The sequence below is a fragment of the Calonectris borealis genome, chromosome 14 (genome assembly GCF_964195595.1).
Source record: "Calonectris borealis chromosome 14, bCalBor7.hap1.2, whole genome shotgun sequence".
Taxonomy (NCBI): Eukaryota; Metazoa; Chordata; class Aves; order Procellariiformes; family Procellariidae; genus Calonectris; species Calonectris borealis.
In genome coordinates, this window is record NC_134325.1 from 20,037,054 (window position 1) to 20,057,499 (window position 20,446).

The 20,446-nt window shown below is 46.0% G+C and overlaps 1 protein-coding gene across 26 annotated transcripts in view; it reads left to right on the top strand.

Moving 5' to 3' along the window:
* The window catches only part of DAGLA (diacylglycerol lipase alpha), a 78,562-nt gene that overhangs the window by 28,074 nt on the left and 30,042 nt on the right, over positions 1-20,446 (top strand). For 13 of the 26 annotated variants that reach the window (XR_012675818.1, XM_075163493.1, XM_075163497.1 and 10 more), the window contains 5 exons: positions 6,984-7,123; positions 13,559-13,724; positions 16,704-16,842; positions 17,367-17,578; positions 19,959-20,060. Coding sequence is in view for 25 of the 26 variants with exons in the window: in XM_075163493.1 (XP_075019594.1) it covers positions 16,748-16,842; positions 17,367-17,578; positions 19,959-20,060 (409 nt within the window). In the remaining variant the exon portion in view is untranslated. Of the gene's footprint in view, positions 1-6,443; positions 6,526-6,983; positions 7,124-7,753; positions 7,820-13,558; positions 13,725-16,152; positions 16,176-16,703; positions 16,843-17,366; positions 17,579-19,958; positions 20,061-20,446 lie in introns of those variants that run through there. The other 13 variants (XM_075163503.1, XM_075163507.1, XM_075163510.1 and 10 more) reach the window with 11 other exon arrangements.

Here is a 20,446-nt window from a genome sequence, read left to right on the forward strand (position 1 = left end):
AATTGAAAAGCTTTAAATGAATGGACACTTCATGGTTAATTGTAATATAATTAAAGGAGAGGGGAAAAAGTCCACACCTAGATAAATCCTGCAGAAGGCATTGCCACAAAGGCACTAAATTTAATTACAGGGATAATGATGCATTGCCTACAGCATAGGAGGAAAAAGTACTTTCTCTTCTAATAGTCTAAAACTGCATCAGCTCAGAGCCAATCACTTGTCCTGGGGCATATCTGAATAAACAGCTTTTTTTTCTTATAATCCTGTTTGGATTATAAATTCAAGTGTGAAGACTCGTTTAGCATTTGAAATTCTTATCTGCTAGACTAGAGGAAAGATGGCTTCTCTTATAGAAATCAATTTAAAAATGCATCCTTTTCCAAACAGCTGTTGGAGCAGTGATCTTTTCCATTTTCTGAGTATGAGCCTGCCTCTGTTAGCAAGTTCTCTGGACAAGATTTGGGGTCAACTTCTGTTCTTTATTTTTCTCATTGATGGAAAAGTGAAATTGCTTTCCTTTGTTTTACAAAAACTGCTAAGTTATTGATACGTCAATTTTCAATAGAAGTTAGCTCAATAGAGAGAGATTTGAACTGGGACCACCTGACTTTTGTCCAGGACGTACAGCAGCTAGGTCCCAGAGCATTCATCCTCACAGCTCTTCTATTTGTACCTGGGAGCAGATAACAGGCTATGTACAGCTCTGAGGATGACCCTCCTGATTTTCTTCAGGAAAGATGACATTTTCCTTGTTCAATTCAGACAGGCATGGACTTCGGTGACAGTTTCAGGAGGAGCACGTTATGCCAATCCACCCTCTTTTGAAAAGAGACTAGCACAACTGAGTCAACTTTGAAAATAGGATGCTTTTTTTTTTTCCTCTGGAGGGTCTGTAGCTGGGTGCCAGGCGAGCTGTGTGGCTGGGCTCTTTTGTCTGGCAGACCTCTTCCTGTGTTACTTGCTCACAGGTATGATGGCTAGTCTTGTTTGTTTCTCCTTTGCAGTTCACTAGCACCAAACTGATGTCATTTAGATGGAGCTTGCACCTAAATTTTATCCACTTCTCTTTGGCAGGGAGAATATACCTAGCTCCTTTCCCAATCCCTCTTTTGTGATCTCTGACCCCTTTCATCTTATTTTCATGATTCTCCTCTCTATATTTTAGTAACCATGGTTTTGATTTATGTTCTGAATAGTCTCCTGCTGTTTTTTTGTACCTCCTACCATAGTCCTAGCAGTCCGCAACACCAGAGTTGGTGGACTCCTGTGTGTGGCTAGTTCATGTTTCCTGCACTCCATTAGCTTGGGGAAGAATTTTCCTGATTTTCTTTCAGTATAACCAGTTGTTAGCCACAGAAACAGACAGTTGCAATCTGTGCTTTTCAGTTCATGTCTGTACAGCTGCTTGAGCTAAGGAATGCTTTTTCAGGGTATTCTACTGCTGCAGCTCTCCTCTTGTCACGTGGATGTCTGCTTCTGCCTCACCTCCTTTCACCTCGCTTTTGTCCATCTTTGCTAAACTCATTTCAGGTACAGAGTTGGATGGCCAAGAGGGTAGCAATGCTGTCCCTGTAGTGACAGGCTTTTCTAGCTCCTACTGACATGTGCTTAGTGACTTCTCCAGCAGCTGCTAACGAGAGAAGGCGAGGAGTATATGGAAACAAGGAGGATGGTGGCAACACAGAGAAATATACGTTGTCATGAAAATATCAAGGCAACCCTTGGGACAGGCTAGAAACACTTTGCTTGCATTGAGATCTTATACAATTAACTACAAGCTATGCCATGCATGCATTTGTATGAAGGAGTATACAGTAATCCCCACAGTCTGCTTCATACGGCCCCTTCATGTAACCTTCTGGAGCCACAGTAATGTTAAGGCCCAAGGAAAGTCAGCTGGAAAGTATCCTGCAACTGGGATTTTGGAAGAGCTGTAAGGTAGAGGGGAAAAATGTAGATGGTCAGTATATCAAGGAGACACCTAAGAAAATGGGAGAGTGCTAATTTAGGAAGTAAGTGTGAAAACTTGGGCATGCTATGAGAAGGAGATGCCTCGTACCCTGGCTAAAGACAGGAACATGTGGCTGTGCTACCTGTAGGACCGAGTTTGTCAGACATTTGGGGAGCAGAGGATGAGATGGTAATTAGCTGTTCGAACTCCAGGGTCTATAGTGATGAACCTACAGAGAAAAATAGGCAGAAGTCATCTATGTAAGCTCTGTGACAGAAGAGGAAAAAAGTTTGAGTAAATATGTATAAGACAGAGTAAGAGTATTTGCAGGACTCATAGCTGGAAAACTAGAGGGCTATAGAACTTAAGTGGGAGATCTTCTAAAACTGAGTTGTCGAATTAAATAATTACTGAGCTAGAAACTGAATTCTCTACTCGTCTACCGGCTCTCCCTGGGGAGCAGCAGGAAGGGACACTTGCTAGTGAGGGGTGGGCTGAGGTGCATGTGCTGTGTAACTGCCAGGCAAGGCACAGCCACTGAGGGCCCGGAGGTTTTGTAGATGATCTGCGCATGCAGATGATATGCTGTATGTGTGTGCAGAAGGTGCTGTGCATGGGTGTTGCGGAGGAGCGATGTGTGTGCTGGTGTTCAGAAGTGTAGCTAATGGAGGCTCTGTCTGAAGAGAAGGGCTTTTTAGCTCTGGGTTGTGGAAGGAGATATATATATGGCTTAAATATGACACGAGATCAGAGAAACCTGGGCTTGATTCATCCTTGCTTACATAAGCAAAATGAAAATAGGATTCCTGCCTTCTATCACACACATCCAAATCTGAGATTCAGGAAGAGTCTAGCTACTTCAGCTTGGCAGGATTCAGCCCAGGATTTCAGTTTTATCTTGCTGTGTCATTAGGGAAGCACTGCATGGGCAAGAATTTCTAGGAAGAGGAGGAAGCATTTGGTCTGCTTGTCCCAGTGATCGGTAATACGCAGAGGTGTGGGATCTGTGCTGCTGTTTGCTTTCTTTGCCTCTTGCAGCAGTGGCTGCACATGTGTGGTTACAGCATCTTTATCTGAAGCACCAGCTGGAGAAAGTGGCTAGAGGGAAAGCAAACTAATAAGTCGCAGGGGAACTGCCCGGACTTGATTTCCACTGGGTCTGAATTTGGGACTTAATTTCTTAAACCAGGAGGGAGTTTGGAGCTGCATGCACTGAACAGTTGGTGATTTTACTTCTTGCAGGCGCGCTGCACTCCTCCTCAGTGATCTCCTCTGGGTTCCTAACGGACAAGCCTTTTGGGCTACAGAACAGCTGTCAGCAGCTGGAAGGAGGAGCTCTGCTTTTCTCAAGATACTCCAGGGCATCTTAGCAACAAAAATGTGGAGGAATAGATGGAGGGCTGCAAAGCAATGTAATCAAGGGAAGCCACAGAAAATGTGGAGACTGAAAAAGAAAAGGGATAAGAGAATGACAGAATAATGGGGGAGTGGGTTGCCAGAGGAGAGAAAAGATGCATAAAATCGAAAGGATTGGGTGAAGAGACAAGGGAGGCTTTCAGAAAGTGGTGTGCGTACCTGTGTGTGAGAACAGGACTGCTCTGAACACAGGAAGGTGCAGTCACTAGCAGGTCTGGGACTATGCATGAGAGAGGAGAAGCATGTTGCGGTGCGCATAACTGTGGAAGGAAGCTGCTCTTAAAGCTCGTGTGTGTACAGAGCAGTGCAGACTTCAGAGGGTCTCTGTGAGGTGACTGGGATTTGGTTTTCCTGCAGCGCTGAGCCCTGGAGGGTGTTATTTATAGCAGCAACCACTGAGGCAGGAAAAGTTTGCTCAAGCTGTCATTTGTGTGAGCCAGAGAGCTGGAGTCTAACTCTCCCTTCCTCCTGCTCTTGCTTTATTCAGATTTTCACTGTAATTAGCAAGCTTTACATGAGCCGGGTCAGAGCTGCAGCTTTCTTTAGAAGACTCTGTTCTCCAAGCAGGAATAAGGAAAGATTTTTCTTTTGGGAATACTTAGCCTGATCATTTGTTTTATTTCGAGGGCTGTTCTCGTGCACTGAGGTGGAAGCCACGAGATGGGAGGGGCAGGACCACATTTCTTCTGAAGTTGCAGCAGCAGAAGCCAAATCTGAAAATTCAGAGTTAGGGTTTGTATGTTCACTTTGAGCTTAGGAGAAATAGAAAAATCTTTTTAAGATTCTAATCTGTACTAATTTGGGCTGGTCTAGGATGAGAAAAGCATGTTAGTCAATACAAAACTGTTCTACTGTCATTTACCTTGAAAGCCTGTTTCCCTTAAAATCTGAAAAACTTCCTTTTGAGTACCCAAAGTGATGGATAGAGAACAGCGGAGGGTCAGTGTACAGATACACGTGGTTAATATCTGTGTTTCTGTGACAGATGGTGGCAATGCTCTGTTGTCACATGCTAGAAGGCCTCTTACGGTGTATATATGTAAGTGGTATTATCCAAGTCAAGGAGAATTCTAAGCTGAAATTCACAATTCTCTGCTATAGGATTTTAGCAAATATGATGTGATGTTTACGCTATATGGGATGTACTTTAAAGGTAGTCACTGCTGTGCTGATACTTGTGTTGGTAAAAATGCCCACCTTTGCCTGCGCATGTGCCTGAGCAATGCACATACGCCCTTCAGCAGACAGAGCTCATTACTTTGCTGTTTGATCTTTGCTTCGTTAATGCCTCAGGGTAAACATTCAAGTGAAAGTGGATATGCTCCGTGATATGGGCATGTGGCCTGGATTTGTGCCAAGAGAAGCCCTCCTCTGGAAAGCAGCGGTCCTCTGGATGTTAGGAGATTATTAGACTCCACAAGATCTTGTTGGAAAAAAATGGATTCAGTGAGTTTTTTTGAGGTTAGTTCTGTGAAGTTAGAGTTACACTGAGGAGGACGAATGATGGTAATTTAGAGTTAGGTTTCTAAATAGGATGGCATGAATATTGCTTTAGGTTCTGTTTTATTAAATGTGTTTGTAAGAATAACTGATACTTCTGCTTGCAGTGTATCCCGATGTTACATTAATTTTCAGTGAAGGCTCTAAGAAATCCAGAGTTGTGGGCAAGAAATAGAAGAGATTCTGCTTAATAAGGTGCAAGGCTGATGCCCTCAGGAAGAATAAGCTATTGGAACGTGGGAACCTGGGAAGGTTTGGGGAGTAATGGGAGAAGGCAGACGTGCATTTGCAATGAAATACAGACACAGTATTTTCAGGGAAATCACAGCACTTGAGAATATTCCCTCTTCGAAATACTGCCGCAGAATGAGGTGGGCCCCTTGAATAGTGTGTTGGTGTCTGTCTACTGGGAGTTTCATTTGAACGTTGGAAGAAAACCGATCAGGGATTGTGGGGGACTGGTAGGAGAGGTGGACTTCTAGGACTTCATGGTTTTGGGGTGACCTGTTAAAAGATAGTTATGAAATAGGTTAACTGCATTCGTGGGGCTGTTTGTGGGAGTAGAGTTGTAATGGGAGAACATTTAGCAGAGGGTAATTCGTTGTGAGTTGTAAGAAGCAATCCTTAGTGGTGAATGACATGGAAAAACAGTGAAAGCTTAATTGTTTGAGTCATTTACAATAACCTAGAGAGAGCTCTTAAATTCAGATCTCATCCTGGGTGATTTAAGGACATGACAGAATATGCATGGCCTTTGGGGTGTATGACCTTGATGACCCAACCTTTTCAGTCAGATTTCTAGGAATGTAAGATACAGGCATGTCCTTGCCCAAAGTAAAGAATAAGAAGCAAAAGTGGCAATCTGAACCCAAGTGGAGACACAAGCTGTCTGACAAGATCAGCAGATGCATTTTAGTGCAAATGTAAAAGTCGGAGACTGGAGAAACAACGGGGCCAGATGTTTGATTAGAAACAGAGCTGGCAGCCCAGGGTCTCATGATCAGGGACATGATTGAGGGAAATAGCTGAAATAAACAGACAGCACCTGTAAAATGAGAATAGGTTGTATCCAAGTAAGGTTTAGACTGAAGCCAATTTCCAATGTAGTTGAGCCTGGCAGTTTCACGTAGTTAGCATCCACATTTGATGATTACAAATTGTATTAAGAAAAGGTGCATTAGGGTTTAGCCTACCAAAGAGCTTGCCACAGAGCAGTGGTTCTCAGCATTTTTGACTGGGCATATACCTGCCTAACCACTTAGTAATGGGATGTGAGAAAAGGAAACATCACAGGATAAGTTGTAGTGGGTTGTGACGCAGGAAAAAGAAGCGTGATCTGTGAACCCTGGTGAACAGGGGGTTGCGATGTGGAGTGAGAAGCTAGAGGCCCTGAAATTTTGCATGTGCCCCTATTACTCTTGATTATATCCCCTTCAGTGCTAGGGGAGAGGGAGAAGAGGCACTGTTTTTAACTCCTTAGCATCTTTCCCTTCCAGAGCCTTCCAGAGACACCTTCCCTTCCTGTATCAAGCGGTCCTTGGATGTGAGCAGAGCCAGCACTTCCTCCTTCTGTCCTGGCAGTTGCACGTGGAGGAAACCACTCCACAGCGATTCCCTTCGCTCGGGAGCCTGGTGCTGCCTCTCTGCTGCTTGAACGGGTGTGCTTCTGCTCGTCGGCACGCTTTTTGGGGAGGGGAGCAGGGAAGGACTGCCAAGGAGTGTTGTTGACCGCACAGTTTTCCCGAGTTTGGCACTGATCTTCTGTTCTCCCACTTCTTTCACTCTTCTCGTATTGGCAGCGGTGGTCCATTTAGCTCCCGTAGAATGACTGGTGGCTTTCCCTGTATGTGACTCATCCTCTAGGGAATTCCTGAAGCAATGAGTCAAGTTATTGGGAAAACTGTTTGCCCACTAGCGTAAACTAGGAAGCCAGGGAGTCTGCCTGTGGTATCGTAGAGAGGCAATTACTTTTCATCGGTGTGGCTGGGGTTGTCTTCTCCCTTCCTAAAGGCAGGTCACTTCAAGATTAGCTGTAGCAGGGATACATTGCTGAATATATATTTTCCACCTTGAAATATGCGTCTCCTGATTTTTTTTTTCCTCCTGTTTTTTTAAGGTGGCTGATCTGATAAGCATTCCGGGCTGGAGTAAAACTGACAGATTTGAATTTGCCAGTATTGTAGTGAAAAATAGCTTGCCTAAAGAAATGAGGCTGTCAGATTGGCACCAGTCAGCTACATCTGAAATACTTCTTTCGTAAGTACCATTTACCACTTCATTCTGCCCTGGCTGACTTAATCCAGCCCTTGTAACTTTTACTATAGACAAATTAATGGTTGTGTGGTTTACAACCATGAATTAACAAATTTTGAATATAGCCAATGGGATATTACCACAAAAACAAAGAACTATGATTCCCAATAATTCCCAGGAAAAATTAACTGTTGTACCACATATGCAAGTGTGGGTTGACCAGGGTTGTTTGTGTTGCCTGCTAATGCCAGTCAGATTTGGGGTGCCCAGCTGCTCAGCATTTTTGAAAGTGAGGTGCTCACTGTATCCTCAGGCTTAGGTCAACTCATCCGAATGTTATCTTTCCACATCCTTTCCCTGCCCCATTCAAGCCAAGCTTTTCTTGTCACTGGTTGCTAACTATTAAACGTTAGCAGTTTTTATTACCCTGTAGAACAGTAAGTTCTATTTAAAATACAAAATTAGTTTCACTTTTTAATACATTTTTTCCCCCTAGCAACTTGGACATTATTTTTGCTCAAGCTTGGAATTGTCAGAAAGCTTACACTGTGGGCTTTGCTAGCACAAAATGTAGGTGGTTGCAGATACGTCGGCATTGATACAACGATTGGGTGTTGTTTTTAACTAAATTAGTGTCAGCAGACTTGGATGGTGCTCCTTCTCCACTCCTAGGTTTTCAATAAAGTGGCTCATTTTAAGGTAAGCTTATCTGTCAACTTCTGTTGTTTCTTGACCAGTTATTCATGAAGACTTCTAATTTTCTGTAGTCTGACAAGTATGAAGCTTGGAGTTAAATTGTGCTCCTACTGAGGTCAAGGAGAAAAGTACTAGTAATCTTGGAGCTGTAGGGTGAGACTCTTTTAATCTCCCTCAGAACATTATTTTTCCTTTAATTTGGGCAGTTGAAATGTCTCATGGTGATCACCGTCTTTATGTACTGAAATGAAAGTGCTTTTAAGAGGAGGATTGTGCTTATCCCTACAAACTTCTTCCTTTTTGCCCATGAACAAATCCTGGCTTGTGGGGAAAATCCCAGCTGGAAAAAACGGGGAGGGGAGACTTCATATCCTGCTAGTTTGTTTTTTTCCTATTTACACATACATCTTGCTAACCGTGACTGAGACAGGCGGCATCCTTGGCAAATCCACCTATTAAGTGCACTTGCTGGAAATGCGTACTCTGCCCACGAGAGGGGTGCTGAGAGTGCTGCCAGGGCGGCGGTGTGCAGCTTGTATATCATGAAACAGAGGGTGGTGCAGAGATGGCGGGGGGTGTCAGGGGGTATCCTCCCAGAGGGAACCGTTGTGATCCACAGTGTCATTGGTTTGTAGGACTGCGATCCCTGGGAACAGGCTCTGAACTGATACCAGTTGATTAGAGGAGGCATATTCCAAAGTAGAGAATTTCTTTGTTTTCTCTTTAATTCAGTGAATCCCTTATCCTGCTTTTAAGTGGTGGTTGTAAAGTTGTGAACAAGTGCTGTGAATAGTAGTGTTGTGGTATCATTTAACACTACTTAGGACCTTTCTATACTCTTGCACTAAAACCAGTGACATTTGCAAGATAATACTTTTTTCCTGAAAACATACCACAGTGGACAAGTACGTGCTAAGCAGATACATTGATTGTTCTGGTGTCTCTATAATTAAAACAAAAATCATTCAGAAAATGTATTCAACTTTGCAAAGAATAGCTTTATTCCTCAAGGCAGCAGTGCTATGGCTAGCCAGCCCTCCAAAAGCAAATGGGCCACTGTCACGGGCTAAAGGTGAGAATTTTAGCTGGTTTCCCCTTGCATATTGCATGTTTGCATGTGACTCCATTGAATGGAGGCAAATTTATGTTGCCAACTTGCAGTGTATTTGTTCAGGTTGTTGTTGTTGTTATTAAATGATCACTTTCTCTTATGTTGTTGTTAGACAGGGGAAAAGTACTAATCCTTGCAGTTGCAGAAGAATGCTTGAAAACTTGAACCCTTTGTGTGCAGAGCCCAAAAATTTAACTTAAATATTTTAATGGTAGCATCTCTTCTTAAAAATACTGGTGAATTTTTACGTGTCAGTTAATGGCTTAGACTACCTGGGATTATCAATACTGTTGCTCAAGAGCAGGCGACATGTCAGCGTTGGACCCTTTGTGGTGTGTTGTGCACAGCATTGTTCTACGGGAAAATAATCGGTTTGGAGTGAATAGCAAATGTAATACTAAATCTTCTGCATTAGTAGTAAGGTTTTGAGAGCTGGTTTCTTTTTTTTTCTCATGAGCGAAGAGGGATCATTTAAGAAAAACTCTGATAAGAGGCTTTGGAAATTCAAGGGTATAAATTGCAAGGCTGCGAGTTCAGGAAGGTAATGGGTAGGAGATGTTGTCTATGTTTGAAGATAGTGTGGGACTCATGAGAACTATTTCTACCCAAGGCAAGAGGTATTTGGAGTAAGGGACAAAGGAGATAGATTTAAGCAAGGAGCACATGCACTTAGAAAACATCTTGATGTGTTTATGGTGCCTGAGGCAAAGGGGCTTTGTGAAAAAATATTAGGGAGGAATAAGCTGAGATGGAGGTGGCCTGGTGTTGGGCCAACTGGCCAGACTGTTCCTGTTACTACCAATATATTCTCGTGACCATCACCATTGCACTTCCAAGGGTGTATTTATGCCAGCATTTATGATTTAAGTTGGTGGGATATACAGGGTTTTGAAGGTCAGTTTATACTCAAGATGTATTTTAGGTATTTGTGTCAGTGGGCAGTATTGTAATTCCAGATCTAACCTAATCATATTGGTTCTGTGATGATGACATTGTAGTGAGATGCAGTGGCCTTATCCTGGGGGAGCTGCATCTGAAATGTGCCAAGCCACAAGAGGCTTTTTGAACCTTTCCTTTCTCAAACCCGATGGCTTAGTCCCATGGCTCTGGCACTGACTTATTTCCTTCTCCTTGGAAAATGGGAGACTTTAAGTAGGTGTGAAATTGGTGTTCCAAAATTAAAGACCCCATTGATTTTTGCCAGCATTCCCTGCCCATGCTGAGCAGTCTGTGGCTTGGTTGTAAATATGGCTCTTAGATGTTACATTAATACATACAATATTCTTTGAAGTACAGATGTGTTTCCTTAATCATATTCAGTCATGCTGGAACTATCCTCACAACCTTCTGGCAGCTGCTGTACCATTTCCCCCCAGGGAAGGAGCTTTCCCTGCAGTTCCTGCAGGCATCGTCCACAATAGATGTCTTCTGCCACTTGTAAAAGGCAGCCCTGTCTTGGAAGGGCTCATCTTACTTTGGTGCTGTGAAGTTTGTCCCCACCTCTTATTATGAGCCTCTATTCCACTTTGTGTGTGTTGAGTAGGTATTCCTCTCTTACAAGATGCTCTGAGATATTCCCACCCAGGAAGGGCACTTTTTGAAGGTTTGGATATTTTTTCATGTGTCCTACCACTTATTTCTGCTGTTGTTCTGCTTATTTCTTGCTAATGGCTGTTATGGGTAAATGGTACAGGGGAGATAGACAGCAACAGACCTTGCCGTCTAGTTCACACTGCACACTGGGTCCTGCAAGAGGTGCTGGAAGAGAGATGGGTTTGTATATTTGCAAGCAAATGCCTCCTAGCCAGCTTCAGGACATTTTGTATGGATGTAACTGCATCCCCCCTTCTCCCTGCAAGGGAAGAACAATTCGCAGATTGTGAGGAACCAAGCTCAGAAACAGAAAGAGCTCCATTTAAGGCCCTAAAAATAGCTGGATGAGGACTGATGAAGTTTGATCCAAGTTCTAATTGATGATTTCCGTGAAGTACAGTAAGGGCTTATAGAAAGGCGTGCTTAATGGCAATAGATTTCTGTAAGCTGCAGGGGTCATGACCCAACCTGGGGTAGAAAGCCCATGTCCGCTGTGGGACATCCTTGTGAGGAAAGGAAGAATGTGGGGTTCAGGTAGGGGTGACTTGATGGGGCTGGAACCTTATCTGTTAGTGAAGTGCTATTTCAGGGGAAGGGTTTGTATCTTATGAACCAGCAGATGTTTAAGGGTCGGGAGCTGTATGGTTAAGCATGCTGAATGTAATTTTTGGTCACACGAATTTGACAAACGTGGTTATTTTACAATGCTGATGCTTTTTTAGTTCACTTCAGTATAAAAACACTTTGGCATCTGCAAGAAGTACAGAGAGCTTGAATAGCTCTAACAAATAACTTCAGAAAGAGAGGAAATGCAGATATATTGGCAAGGGACAGAACATGGTTCTGTTGATAGAAGGCGATGAGGAAGGCTGTGCAGTGCTGTGGAGGAGTACTTGCAGTTGCCATCCTGTGTGGTAGGAGGCAGAAGGCAGTTCTAGAAGATCTAAGTGGATGGAGTTAATCTGGGGGTGCTCAGACACTGTCCTGTGCCTGCCTGGGCTACTCGGGTGACTCTCAGGGCTTACTGTGGAGGTGCCCCTATTCTCTTCTGGGGGCTCCTGAGCCAGGCTGCAGCACCCATCCTGCACCCTCAGGACCTGGGCAAGGTGACCTGGTTGTGCTGTCAGGGGGAAGGGAAGGTGCCTCTGCTGTGGTAGGACAGGCAAGCGGAGGAGCAGAAAATTACCCCCAAGGAAATGCTGCTGTTTGAGCTGCCATGACACAAAGATTGTTTCGTTTCAGTTTTCCAGATGGATTTTCCTAAGCAGCTCTAGCAGATGATCTGTGAGAGCTGGCGGTCCTGGGCTATGACTTCTCAGCGGGACAGCAGGTTGGGGCTGGGACATTCCCTGGGAACATGGTGGCATTTCATCCAGTGCCGCAGGAGCGTGCCACTGGGAGGATCAGCGTGCCCGTACACGTTGCTGGATTTCTGCAGAACAGCAAAGGGCTGTGTCCTGTAGTGACTCCTGCAACCATCTACAGGGCTAAGACCTAGAAATTCCCTTTCTTTTGGGCTTCCTGTAGCCCTAAGCAGTGAAGACAAAGGTCTGGTCGTTGGGCTTTGAACAGTTACTATTTTGAGGGAGTTTGTTGGGTGAATAATACTGTAGGACTCTAGAGTTGGCAGAATTTGAGGAGACCAGCTGAAAGAGGGTGCTGGTGGATATGCAACACAGATGAGATGGGATTGCTTTGTCATACTGGGTCGTGTCAAGTTGCAAGCAGGTCACCATCTCAGGCCGAGGGGAAAGGCAGGTGATAAAGGTAGGGCTAGCAGGGCTTCCTCCTGCTAATGCCTCTGCGCAGACACCACCAGTGGTCTGTCAAAGTGAGAAGAAACTATTGGCACTGGGAGATCCAACTTCAGTGTGGTGTTGGCCTCCCATCTTCTGTTTGACAGCGATAGCAAGTAATGGTCTGAACTGCAGGAGGTTGGGTGGGTATCAGGAGGAGGTTTTTGGGTGATCGAGGTGGGGTTGCTGAGTGAGTCTGCAAGCCCTTGTGGATCCCAGGGATAAGAAGATTCTGGGGAGGGTTTGCAGGGCGTTAGTGTATTGTGCTGTGTGGGTGCAAATGTGCCTTGCGTGTCTGCATGATGCTGTGAGCTTAAAGCAAATCCTGCTTGTGGATTTGGGCAGTGGGGAGTAACTGGTTCTCCTGGGGTGTTGGCATGGTGTGGGTGGTCTCCCGCAGTGCAAGACCTATGCACAGCCCTTTTCCTTCAGCTATGGCTGTGTTCGGCTTGTATTTACTTGTATACCTTCTTCTGAGGCTAATGTCAGACATGATGGGATGTTGGATTAGACTAAATCTCCTAGGTTGAGCTGGAATGTTGTCTCGCTGTAGCATTTTTCTCCCTTGCTCTTTTCTCTAAGCCTTCCCCTACAGACAGCTAATTCTCCCCTTCCCCCACATCCTGTCATACCCCAGAGCATGTCACAAGGAATTAACGGCTGAAAAGGCCCGGGAGAGGTTGCTCCTCTGGAACAGTCTCTCCTTTCTGTGACCGGGGTGGCCCCCTCTCAGTGCCCCTTTTGTGTCCCATCCAGTTCCCCTCCCCCTGGCCATTCAGTCCATGCCAGAGGAGAGACCAGCGGCCCTGAGCCTTTCCCAGCCCTTCTCCGGCAGCGCTGCCTGATGCCATCCGCTGCAGCCGAGGGGCTTCCCGCGCACAGCCGGGGCTCCGGGACAAGCCCCAATCACTGCCGCAGCGCTCCCGGTCCTGCCGGCTTCTCGGCAGCAGGAGGGAGGAGGTTTGTGCTCCTGCGCTCGCTGCTGGAGGGCTTTCTTTCTCTTCCGTCTCCGTGCATCTCTGACAGCATCGCCCGCTCTCGCTCCCGGTCCTCCTTCCCACAATTCGCATACATCCCTCAGAGCAGGGATGATGTCACTTCCTTCCAGAGGGTGCCGGGGGTGTGGAAGGGGGGATTCATGACCCCTGGCTCGGTGGCTCTCAGCAGCCTCGATGAATAAATGAGGTTGCTGTCTTGGAGGGAGGGAGTTGCTCTGAAGATGATGCCCGGCTCTGTCGGCAGGCAGTCACCACGCCGTCCTTCCCTTTGCCGAGTGGGATTTTCAATGGCTGCAAGAAGAGTTTGCTGTTCCCTCTTTCACTTGTGATGTCTGTCTCCGTGGATATGCACTTTTCCTGAAATACACTTACGGGAGAGAAGAATGTGCAGCGGCTGGACCACATGCCATGTAAGATTTCTGCTTCCATAGATCTTTCTCTGGTCTGAGGGTCAAGGGCTTTAGATTCCTTGCACACAAAGCTTGTCCCTGCATGTGCTTCTCCCTAATTTCAGTGTTGGGAGCTTGGGGCTTCTTGTACTGGGGTTCAGGTTTCAAAGTCCTGGGAATTTTTCACTCTTTGCAGCAATTTTAGGGGCAGTGCAAGGGGTTCTTGCTGTTGCAAAACTAGGGTCAGTGGTCTCAGGGCTGTTTGCACTCTGACCTTCCACTTTCCTCCCAATTCCTCTGCTAGATCATATCTTCATCATCTTAAAATGTAACTCCTGGGATCTGCTACTCTGGGATGAAGACAAAGAGTCCTCACACTGAGAGCTTTACTTTTTTTTTTTTGTGGGCTTTATAGTCTCAGGCCTTCTATCATCCCCCTTCTTTCCAAACTGGGAGCGAGGCCTCAGACCTCGTAGTTTAGATTTTCAATAGACAGTCTTTGAAAATTAATTGGGACTCTTTCTGCGGTGCACCGGGAGCCTGGTAAGCGTACAGCTAGGAGTGCCAGGCCCACAGTGAGTATTCTCATCTGTGACAATGACAGGCTGCTCTGCTCCATCCCCATCTGTTGCTCTGGATAAGGAATTCACGTTAGATGTTTGCTGCTCTTGCCGATACCCTGCCTCTTAAACTGGCAGAGGGTGGTGAAAGCAGGCAGAGCACAACTGCTTGCGTCTGGAGAGGTGGAAGAGTTGTGGAAAGTGCGTTGGCGGGATGCAGCCGTAAGCCGAGGGATGATGGGAACTGAGGTCTGAGCTTGGCTGGGAGGTGCTGCGGTGGCCAGAGGCAGAGTGAATGAGCGTGCTGGAAAGCGTGTCCACATATACTGAGCAGGGTTAGCAATATTCAAGACACAAGCGCTTCATACGGGCGCCGCATGACAGGCAGGCGGGTTATTCACGGCAGGGCTAGAAGGAGTTGCCAGATGGCCAGAGGAGTGAGCAGTTTGAAGGTAGAGCTGCAATGTACCCAGTGCTCTGATTATTGTGTGCTAAGGAAGTGTGAATCCAAACGGTGGTGTAATTTCACATTTGCTTTGTTTGTGGAATAGAGCGTTTCCTTCACCCAAGTGAGTAACGTGCTGGAGGTGTGTCAGCCTGTTAACGATGGAGTCTCCCGGAAAGTGTGGAAGATTTGTGTAGGTTTTCAATACTTGGTGACTGAAACGGGTGGGAAGGTCTAGTCCACTGGCTGTGGGTGTCCGTACAGGAGGGGAGACTCCTCTGTTTTGGGATGGGCTGCACAGTAGGTAAGAGATGGGGTAACCACACCTGACTGGTGAATAGGTTTTGGTTGGATGAGGCAGCTTCTGTTACTGCAGCAGTCGGTGCTGTGATACAGTCTGTGGTCTGTCACAAAACCAACACTCGTGTTACTTTGAAGGTTCAAATTAGTTTAAATGTGATCATGTCACACCTCCCTTTTTTTACCCAGAGCACTAAATTAGAGACATCATATACAAGTTTGATTTTTTTTGCATGGTGCATGAGGTATGGCAGATGAGATTCCTTCTGAAATGCTGTTGGAAATCCTGATTACATCATAAGTAACAAATGTGGACACTTTCATTTTTGCCTCTGTGAGCCTAAGAGCAAATTGTCAGATCAGTACAAAGAGCAGTTACTACTTCGGAGATGCAGCTCTGGAGCAGCGTGGTCACTGCGGGTCACGGATGGAGCGCTCTGTCAGCAGCGTGTGAACATGAAGATTGGGAGGTTACTGGGGTAGAATAGGAGAAGTGCTGTGATTTGAGACTGAGATGCACCAGTTGGGAGAACTTGGCACTCTTGAGATGGTGGCTCGGAGCAGAGAGGCCTGTGCCCCTCTGTGTGGTGTCCCCTGGTCTGTGGTAGTGCAGGAGGGTCAGGTAAGAAGTGTGACAGGGCTTAGGGTGCAGAAGAGAGGAACAGGAATGATTGCTGCAGTCAGGAGATCACTGGTGGCTGTGGGCAGACCGCATAGACATGATCTGAGAAACCAAAGGTTGACAAAGCCAAACAGAAGTCATGGTTGAAGTGTGTTGTACAAGGAATGCAGAAGGGAGATGGGGTGTGCTGCAGGAAAGGACTGAGCTGCTCTGATGCGGTGGGCTTGGACTGGAGCAGGCTGGAATATGTACAGCAGAACTGAAATGGTGTGGGAGAGCTGTGTTGGGAGGAGGTGTCTCAATAGCCCTGTGGAGTCTCGTGACTTATACCACTGCTGTTTCTTTTTTAAAGAGTTTGTGAAGCTTTAAAAATAGGAATACAAACAAAATGTGGGGAGGAACAGCCAGCTCCTCAATCTTCAACCTTTTAATTGTTAGTGCCTGTCAAGGCCAGTGTGAACACAAAGGAGATGTAGAGCTGGCAAGGTGCTGCTGTGCAACTGATGGTCAAGTGAGAGATCTCCTAGGAGCTTGCACCCTTGGCTGTAAGTGCTTGCTCTTGGGAACCAGTCAGTAGCTTTTCCAGATGCTACCACTAACTGCTAATGGGTATTTTGCCTGGCCGAGCCAAGTGAGGGAGGGAACTGTTGGACAACAAGAAAAGAGGCAGGCAGCAGGTGTGCCTGTGGAAGAACATGGTAATAGGGCCTTCTTCAGAGCTGAGGCCAGTATAACCTGTCCAGAGCACCCCACAGTGACTTCTTACCAACATCCAGCCCTAACAGGATTCCAGGTAATCTTGTGAAGTGGAGCTGGGTGAGTGGTGATTATGTTCAGGGAGTTACACACCTGTTTCACCTAATACTTCCCACTCTTTAAACTGTGCATTCCTCTCCTGTGCTCTCCTTCTCGAGTGTGCCATGCCCCCTGGTGCTGGAAGGAAGAAGCTCTGCCATCTTTGGTGTAAAATAGGATAGCTCTCAGGTGCAGTCCTTCTGCTAGTGTTGGGGTGGCGGGCCTCTCCTGAGGGGGTGAAGATAGTCAGCAGCATCTTTGATTCTGTTCTTTTCCAGGAGGTGAGTGTCGTGCCTGCTGAACTTCCTCAGACCCGCTAGCCATGCCAGGGATTGTTGTGTTCCGCCGTCGCTGGTCTGTAGGCAGCGATGACCTGGTTTTGCCAGCCGTCTTCCTCTTCCTCCTGCATACCACCTGGTAAGTGAGAAAGGCAGAATGATGGTTTGAATTCTCCCATGAATTCTCTTTGCTATTCCTGTTTTTTCCAGCTGTAATTCTTCCTGTGCTTATACATGTGGTTGGAAGGCTTGTTTGGGGCATTTCTGACAGACATCAAAATATTTCCAGCTTCTGGTTCTTTGGATAAGTTCTAGTTCCAGTTCCAAAGAGGGAGCCTGACCAGAGCATCCTCCAGTGCTACCCAAGGTTGTCTACTGGAGTTTGGGACTGTGTTTCTGTACAGGGGCTCAGGAAAAACGATTGGAGTGGCAGATCCCATGGGATAATGTGACTTGACACAGATCATCAAATTGTTCAGACTGGGGTAGCAGGGCCTCTGGATGGCTTGTGGGGAGGTGATTCCCAGAACAAATTAATATTAATTGTAAATAGCTGTGGGACACTGAGGATCCTCCATAGTTTTGTGAGGAGAGCAGGTGTGGGATATTACATGCAGCTTTCTTTGGCTTACTGCTGGTAACAAGCTGGTTTGTGACTGGCAGGTTTGTGATCCTCTCTGTGGTGCTCTTTGGGCTGGTGTACAACCCCAACGAGACCTGCTCGCTTAACCTGGTGGACCACGGCAGAGGCTACCTGGGCATCCTGCTCAGTTGTATGATCGCAGAGGTGGCAATCATCTGGCTCAGCATGCGAGGCAGTATCCTGTACACAGAGCCCCGGGACTCGATGCAGTATGTGCTCTATGTCAGACTGGGTAAGAGGCAGCGGCCTGAGGCCTCCTAATGACTCAGCCTCCACACTGCCATCTGCTATCGCAGAAGACTTCTCTCCCCACACCCTGACAAACACACAGCTTCTGAAAGACATCCAGATGGCCACTTGTATGTGATATGCATCTGAATACATCACATATACTGCACCCTGTCATTGCTGTAAGACTTTCATGCAATGCCCCAAATATCTTTCTAGCAAACCTTTAACTTGTCATCCTCATTGCGATGCAGGTACCTCCTTTTCCTCTAACAAAATATGCTCCCCTTCTGTCTCTCAACACAGATCTGCCACAGTGAGATGCATCTACACCTCTCCCCCACCTTTTTTCCACACGTTTTCCTATAATACAGGCATACGTCTGTGTAAATCATGGTGGTTCTGACCTCGAGGCATGTGCATGTCCTTGCCTGTCATACAGACACTTAAGTCTACACCCACCTACCTGGAGACATATACTTGACCTCTTGACTCACATGTGATGCATCTCTCCATCCAGCAACCTGCACTTTGATACTCTACCTCCAGGCACCATGAGATAAATAGGTTTACCACCTGCTCACTGGTTGCATCCTCTCTTTTAGAGTGCATATTTGTCTTGTCTTCCTAGAAACATTTCCCGTCTCACTCACTCACCAAGAACTAGATCAGAAAAGAGATTGTTCCTTGATCTCTCATTCAGGGCTTCCTTCTTAGCTTGTCTTCCTTCCTCTGTTTCCATTGTCTTCCAGGTACAGAAACTTGATCAGATTTTTCTGTGCCGAGTGAAGATTTTAAGAGAAAAATCTTTTGGAGATGCGGAGTCAAGCTCATTCCAAACAAAGCATCTCATGTTTTTGTATGTCTGGTTTTGCTGGATTGTTTTAATGCAGAATTCGCTAAAATACGGGTAACCTTGCTTGAAAGGTCTGTCTGGGAGACATTTCCGCCTTTGAGTGCTAAGTGCAAATCATTGACATGAATAGCAAACAAATCTTTCTCTCCAGTTTCCCAGACACATTGCAGTCTCCCTAGGGAAGCACACAGAGCCTGACAGTTTCAGTAACACTGTGTTAAAACCAGACTAAATGGGGCAAGGGAGGTAGAGAGAACCCAAATAGCCATTTTCCTACCCAAGAATCATCCACTTTTCTTCCTTGTCTGCCTTAAACTATACTTGTGTTCAGGATCTGTATTTATACTGTATCTTGGGTCTCGTATATGCTTGTTTCATGGGGCTTTTTACTCTGGCTTCATCAGTTCTGATGATAGAAACAGGAGTGTGACCATTGTGTGGGCAACGTCTGTGTGACTGTCCCATTTTAAGCATGTGCTGTTTAGTGCATATGAATCTAGGGAAGGAGTTCTAATATGAACCCAGGAAAGTCTCATCCGTGCTACTGCCACTCCTGTCCTGCGGCAGGTAATCTCAGGGGGAGACAAGCTAAGGTAGGCAAAGCCTAGCTCAGTTTAAGAACATAGATTGTGCTGATCAGGAACCAGGTCCAGCCCTGGTTCCTTGCCCACTGCTGTTGAAAACTATGTGCTATGAGGCTCTTTGAACTGGTCTTTCCAGGATAGTGAGAGTCTGTAGTAAGCCACTTATGGCAATGTGTAGATAAGTAAGGTGGATGGTTAGTTGGCTAGGCTGGAACGTGGGTTTAGCCTTGGCTCCACCAAAGGCTTAGTAGGTGTTACTAAGCAAGTTATTTATCCTCTCCATACCTGATTGCCCACCTGTACTTTGGGATTGTAATATGTAGAGAAAGTGTGAGGATGTGCACTTCAGAGCAGTGTTTCCCAACTTTTGACCCACTGTCAACCCCCAGTTTCTTGTTCATTACCATGGTAACACGCAAAACTGAGGAGCTGGTAACTGACTCCTTAAGGACTGTGTCCTGGGAACTATTACTGGAAGGAGGTGCTGGGAACACTTGCTAAGTGTAGTAAGCAGGATTAATCCTGGATACACGCTACTATTTATTTCATATCTTTGAATCAGGCCAGCTGTCTGAGGTGGTAAAGACCTAGGTACTGGTATATGGTGATTCTTGTTACCTAAGGGAATCTTTCTACTGTCGTGGGTGGAAGGTAGGGCTGTCTGATTCACACCTCTGATACAGCCAAGGGCACGGACAGCTCTGTGCGCATGTGGCCCTTGTGTCATTTAAGAGTAGTTAATGTTAAGAACACATTACATTTTTGGTTCATTTTCTTGAATATCACCTTCCAAAGCATTGGGGCCCAGTCCTGCAGTCACTTACTCTGTGCAACTGTCCTGCTAAAGAACCCGTCTTTGGGTTTCCTCTCCAGAAGATGGGGAGAAGCAGTCGTTAATCCTTAGGGAGATGCCGCTACTATCCATTGTGTTCCTTTTGTTTCAGCTATCTTGGTGATTGAGTTTGTGTATGCTATTGTGGGCATCGTTTGGCTAACGCAGTACTACACTTCCTGCAATGATATCACAGCAAAGAGTGTCACTTTGGGTATGTATTTGGAATGTGGTTTGTGTGCATTCCTGTGTATGCGCAGACATCCTCTTGCCTTGGAGAGCTAATTCATTCATGCATGTGGGGATTGACTGTTGGAAGTGGATTGTAGCTGTAAATGTGGTGCTTGTTTTCCTGCGACATTATTGCTCAGAACAGTTGTTCTATTCATTTGTTTGTCTGCAATGCTGTCTGCATTGAGGCAAGAATTCATGTTCCCATGGAAGGGTCTGGCTGGGGAGTCTGTAAGACCTGGTTCCCCTTCTTCAGTTCAAAATGGCTTTACTGTTTTCCTGGAAATCCTTTTCAATCTTGGCCAGTCTCCTACGGGGGTGATGCTCATGTTGCAGTCCCCCTAAATACTCAGTGAGTATTCAATGGCC